The following is a 6,363-nucleotide window of genomic DNA, read 5'->3' as shown; positions in this document are numbered from 1 at the left end:
CCGGGCCCCGCCCGCCGTCGGCCGCCGTCAGAGCCAGCAGCAAGGACCCGAGGGGCAAGAGGGACGAACTGACAGCGCCGAGAGCGGATCGCAGCGGCCCAGCCCTTCGGAACAATAACAGCCGCTGCGCCTCCGCCCCGCCTCCGCGCCGACCCGGAAGTGCTGCCGCCGCCGGCGCCGCCGGAGGAGAGGGGAGGATCCGGGGCCGCGCCCGCCGCTCGGAGCCCCACCTACCACGGAGCCCCGCCCACCCGCAGCTCCGCCCCCCAGCCGGGAGGTCCCGGGGGAGACCGGAGCCGGCTGGGGTTCTGCCGCCGACGTGTTCCGCGTGACGGGAGGCGGAGAGGGCGTTCGGCGCGGGGCAACTCAGTCAGGCGGAAGTAATCCTGGTACGTCCCTGTCCCGGAATACTATGCTGTTCGGCTGCTCCTACACCTATGTAAAAACCAAAGCAAATCTGTATGAATCTTCAAGTAGATGTCCATGTGCATGTACAGCAGACCATGATGCTAAGCGCTGTGTAGTGTGTACTTATATGGCTTAATCACGTCCTATGTATGAAACACTGAAGTATGTGCAATATGAAAAGAAACACCTTTCTATGATGGAATTGGGGGAAAGTCTTAATTTTCACTGGTTTTGTGTGTTTGTGTGTGTATACAGTTTTGAAGGTTTTTTGTTTTGTTTTGTTTTTTGCCTTTGAATATGTATTCTGTGTATGTTGCCAGTAGTAGCAACTAGAGACAGACCCATTTCTTAAAACGACCAAGCTTGGAAGAAGGTAGAGGACAGAGTTAAAGTATCTGAATAGTTTTTTTAGAGAGATCATGTCTGAACCAGATATGAGTAAAAGTGTATCAAAAGAAAAAGGTTACTACAAGCCAGCCATACATTTATAATCAGCACTTGGGATAGAGGCAGGAGGAGCAGGAGTTCTACATTATTCTTTACTACATGGGGGGAGGAGAGTGTCTAGCATGAGACCCTGTCTCAGAAACGTGTATTCCTCAAATAGCTGAGCAGATAAAGTACTTGCCATGCAAGGCTTACTGTCTTGAGTTCCTTCCCTGGAAACCACAGTGGAGGGAGAAAAACCGCCGACACAAGCGCACGTGCGCGCGTCCGCAGTGCGCACGCACACTCAAGCATAAAGGATAAGCAGAATATACAAAATTCATAACGGGGAATTTAAAGTTGTATAAAGAAGCTAATTTAATGGCTCAATCCCTCTTCACTGGAGGAGGGATGAGTGGGGTTTAGTGGCCTGCTTTCTGCTAACTGATATTCTCTCCCTTTGGGAAGAATGTCATTCTGTGATTACCGTCAATACCATCGTGCTAGAATGGCTGTAGTTGGTTACTATAGCATTTGCACGGCTGCCAAGCAGGGACTCACTAGGTTTTGAGGCAATATTTGGAGGTGGTTTGTCCAAGTTTCAGGGACAGGACAAGAATTTGACATGCAAAGTTACTGGAGTTGAAACTCCTAGAGAATGTTTATAGAAGCCTAGCCTCCTTGGGAATCAAGAATATTCCCCTGGAGGAGCTAGCTCATCAAAGAAGTTGTCTGTGGCAGGCCACACAGGGTCTTGTATGTCAAGGTATATACATATAGAGCTGTATACAGGAGATACAAGGGAAATTATGAGGAGAAAGAATTAGGTGTGTAAAAGAAAAGACACAGAAATATATACAAAGCTTACAGGCAATTTTTTTGTTACGATTGTTGTGCACATCTATGACTGTGGGCGTGTGTATTCGATGGCACTGCCAGAAGGTCCGCTTGCAACTTTCTGGAATGGGTTTCTCCCAAAACATGTGAGTCCCATGGATCAGCCTCAGACCGCCAGTCCCAGAGACAGGTGTCTTTATCTGCTGAGCCCTCCCCCCAGTCCAAGCACTTGGTTTTCAAATCTTCCTCCGAGTCTCAGTTTACTTCTCTGGAAAACGTGGGTGATAGGCACTTTGAAATATCAATATATGGGCTGGAGATATGGCTTCCTGCACACACTTGAGGACTTGAGTTTGGACCCCCAGTGCGGGAGGTGGACACAGACTGATCTTGCTGAGCGGAAATCCAGCTGAATTAGCAAGCTCCAGATTCACTCAAAGACCCTGCCTCAAAACACCAGCTAAAGAGCCATCGAGGAGGACACCCAGTCTCGGTCTCTGGCTCCTGAGTCATGGATGCACCTGCACTGTAAAAATTTTAAAGGTTTATGCTATTTGTGTGTGTGTGTGTGTATGTCATGTGTTAGGTGGTGCCCGAGAAGCTGCAGTTGCAGAAGGTTATGAGCTGTCTGAAGTGGGGCATGGAAACCTAATTCAGGCCCTCTGGAAAAGCAGCAAGCTCTCCTGTTAAGCCATCTCTCCAGCCCCAATTATTATTATTATTTTACTAAAAGTATGAAATTCTTAAGCACTGCATTCTCTCTAAAAGCTACTTTAAAGAAACAAAGGTCTAATAAGGTCTAATTACTACGTGAGTTCATGTTTAAAGTCGGTTTAGAAGATGGGCGTGGTGGCACACATCTGTAATCCTGCACATGGAAGCCTGAGGGAGGAGCTTGGGTTGAAGGACAGCCTCAGTTACATAGCAAGACCCCAGTCTCAAAAGGAGGAGGCATTCTTCCTTCTGTGTCTTTTTTCTGCCATTTATAATGTTTTGTTTTATTTTCTCCAAACATATACATTGCTTAAATCTTCTTGTTAGTGGAGATACAAATGCATGTCACATAAATGCCATTTAAGATATTTTATTGGCCTATATAAAAGTCAAATGTATTTTTCAATAAGACTTCCCCCAGACTAAGTGGTAGTAGACTTCCTGGGATTTCCCATCGAATCTGACTTTCAGCTACTTTGGTTCTCTTGGGAATGAGTCCCAGCAGCCTCATCTCTTAGTCTCATGTTCGTGCTCGGTGGTTTGAGGATCAAAATTGTAGGATTTACAGACTACCATAACTAAATAACGACTCCTTGTTCAAGTTCTCTTCATAATACTAGGTTAGAATTGTATAGTTAGTGTCCCAAGACAAAATTTTCTGTTTCTATTTTCTCTGGGTTTGAATTCCCTCAGATTCTGAGAAAGTGAAACAGGAATGTAGACTAGGAAGGAGTATGGAAGATTGTAATTTTCTTCTCATCCTGTCTCCTGAAACACGAGGAAAAGTAATGTATATATTTCCACTTGTGTAAAATTATGGGAGGCATTCTTGCAGGAGACTATGACCCAGGAATAACAAGAACCACGTGAAATGGCTTCTTTGAGTCATGTCTAAGTAACTGATGGGAATGATTTTGTAGCAAGTGTTTGATAAGCTCGGTGCCCATCTGGAGGAAGAATACACTTCAAACCCTGACCTCACATCTGTATCTGTTGAGCAAGCTTGGATAGAAGGGCCTAAAATCTAAGCCTACATGAAACCATGTACATGAATCTACATGGTTAATCTACATGAAACCTTTATGTGAAATGTTTGTCTACACATGTAGAGCACCCTATAATAGAAGCCACTATTCAACACTGAAGCCACCCCGCTTCCTGTGTTCCTTCTCAGTTGTCGCTAAGAACTGTAGGTGTGAAATGAACCCACCAAAGAGCCTTCCTTAGAGGATGTTAGGGTCTCCCTGCACAAGCCTTTGGTGGTCATTCTCATGCAAGCCACTTCACGTCCCTTCTCATGACCTATTAGAACCATTTTTCTGTCTACTGCTCCATTCTGCTCATTCTTCAAAAAGCCTATTTGAAAAGCCGTGTGTGTGTGTGTGTGTGTGTGTGTGTGTGTGTGTGTGTGTCTGTGTGTGGTTTTTTGTTTTGTACTGCTGGAGGATGGACCCAAGGCCTTACACATATAAGTAATGGCTCTACCACTGAGCTACAACCCCAGGTTACAATCAAAAATGGCAAATTCGCCCAGAGTCCGGGAGTCGAAGCCGGTTGTCAAGCCAGTCCCGTTCCGCGCTCCCCTGCCTTTTCTTTCTCTTTCAACATGACAGATGCTGCTGTGTCCTTCGCCAAGGACTTCTTGGCAGGTGGAGTGGCCGCGGCCATCTCCAAGACGGCGGTAGCGCCCATCGAGCGGGTCAAGTTGCTGCTGCAGGTGCAGCATGCCAGCAAGCAAATCACGGCAGATAAGCAATACAAGGGCATTATAGACTGCGTGGTTCGTATCCCCAAGGAACAGGGAGTCCTGTCCTTCTGGCGTGGTAACCTGGCCAATGTCATCAGATACTTCCCCACCCAGGCTCTCAACTTTGCCTTCAAAGATAAATACAAGCAGATCTTTTTGGGTGGTGTGGACAAGAGGACCCAGTTTTGGCGCTACTTTGCAGGGAACCTGGCATCAGGTGGTGCCGCTGGGGCCACATCCTTGTGCTTTGTGTACCCCCTTGATTTTGCCCGTACCCGTCTAGCAGCTGATGTGGGCAAAGCTGGAGCTGAAAGGGAATTCAAAGGCCTTGGTGACTGCCTGGTTAAGATCTACAAATCTGATGGGATTAGGGGCCTGTACCAAGGCTTTAATGTGTCAGTCCAGGGCATTATCATCTACCGAGCTGCCTACTTTGGCATCTATGACACTGCAAAGGGAATGCTTCCAGATCCCAAGAACACTCACATCTTCATCAGCTGGATGATTGCACAGTCTGTCACTGCTGTCGCTGGCTTGACTTCCTATCCCTTTGACACGGTTCGCCGTCGTATGATGATGCAGTCAGGACGCAAAGGAACTGACATCATGTACACAGGCACAATCGACTGCTGGAGGAAGATTGCTCGTGACGAAGGAAGCAAGGCCTTTTTCAAGGGTGCATGGTCCAACGTTCTCAGGGGCATGGGTGGTGCCTTTGTGCTTGTCTTGTATGATGAGATCAAGAAGTACACATAATTATGTCGTAGGTGTTCTCCCCGAGAACAGGCATGTTGTATAATACACCATATCTTGAACATTCTGGACAGATTCTCTGGGCTTGTCTGTTTTATCAGTGGCAACTATTTACCAGTTGAAAAGTGGGAAGCAATAATATTCATCTGACCAGTTTTCTCTTAAAGCCATTTCCATAGTGACAATAATGATGGGACTCAATTATATTTTTTATTTCAGTCACTCCTGATAATAAAAATTGAAGAAATAAAAAATATCTACAGACAAGAAAAAATGGCAAATTCATATCCTTAGTCAGTGTGTTCCGATAGATAGGAAACTTCCTTTTATGGGTAAGTTATTCTTTTACCTATAAATTGATACTTAGTAATAGAAGTTTTAGGGAAGGGTATAAGTGCATGGATCAGAAACATTCAATATTGGAATAACAGTCATCTTATTTCTATAAGACAGAACTTCATAAATATTTGAAATAATAATTAGTAAAAATTTAAAAGTGAGTTAAAAACCAGAATAATACTGGCTCTTTTTTCCCCTGTGACTCTGTGTAAGAAGCAGTCAGGAAATGGTCTCCTATTGGATTCCAGCAGACCTGAAGTGAAGTTTGTTTTTTCTAGTGACTAACTGACCTGGAAAATCTCCTCTTGGAACCTTCTATCTATTCTACAGGATAGTCTAGCTACTCACATGCCACAATTACTGCAGAGAGGCTCAGATTCTAAAAAGCACTTTACTGCTAGGAGAAAACAGGCGTGCGTACTATATTGCACATGTATGATTCTCTACAGTGTATCTGACTATATTAAGAGACTTGCTTCTTCATTGAGGCTGAGGCAGGAAGACTCTCCATTTCCAAGCTGGGTTACATAGTAAGAGCCCGTCTTCAAAATAACAGCAGCAACACTGACTGCTACAGGACATTGAGTTTTATTGATTAATATTCTCTCTCTCTCTCTCTCTCTCTCTCTCTCTCTCTCGTGTGTATTATGTGCACACATGTGTCAAAGATCAACCTCAACCCCAGATGTCTTCGGGCTTCATCCACTTTGGTTTCTAAGAGATGGGATCTCTCACTGGGTCCTGGAACTCATTGGTTTAGCTAGAAAAGCAGGCAGGAAGATGCAGGGATATGCCTGTCTGCCACCCTGGTGCTGGGATGACAGTCACACCACTTCCGAAATAGGTGGTAAAGACTGAACTTGGGTCCTCGCAGTTCTGTGGCAAGCACTTGATCAAATAAACCATCACTCCAGCCCATTCTACAGAACCCTGTAATATAAAAAAGAAAAAGAAAGAAAGAAAGAAAAAAGAAAGAAAGAAAAGCTTATCCTATGCCTTGTGTATTGGTATCAGCAGACATCAGACCTTCCAGGTTTTTAGACCCCTCTCTCATTTCCTTTTTAAAATTGTCCTCTGTGGGTCTTGGTGCTGGGGATTAGACCATTGCCTCATCCATGCTGAGCATGGGTGCTATTGCT

The 6,363-nt window shown here is 45.2% G+C and overlaps 1 protein-coding gene across 1 annotated transcript; it reads left to right on the top strand.

The window, feature by feature from the left end:
* Positions 1-3,934: 3,934 nt before the first annotated feature.
* Positions 3,935-5,145, top strand: LOC121451756 (ADP/ATP translocase 2). Its single transcript, XM_041657499.1, has one exon. The coding sequence runs from the start codon at positions 3,992-3,994 to the stop codon at positions 4,886-4,888; it is 897 nt and encodes a 298-aa protein (XP_041513433.1). The 5' UTR covers positions 3,935-3,991; the 3' UTR covers positions 4,889-5,145.
* The last annotated feature ends 1,218 nt before the right edge of the window (positions 5,146-6,363 follow it).

This window comes from Microtus oregoni, unplaced genomic scaffold, assembly GCF_018167655.1.
Source record: "Microtus oregoni isolate MIOR12 unplaced genomic scaffold, Mior012 000008F_ref0000371, whole genome shotgun sequence".
NCBI classification, from domain to species: domain Eukaryota; kingdom Metazoa; phylum Chordata; class Mammalia; order Rodentia; family Cricetidae; genus Microtus; species Microtus oregoni.
This window is presented reverse-complemented; position numbering and strand designations above follow the sequence as displayed.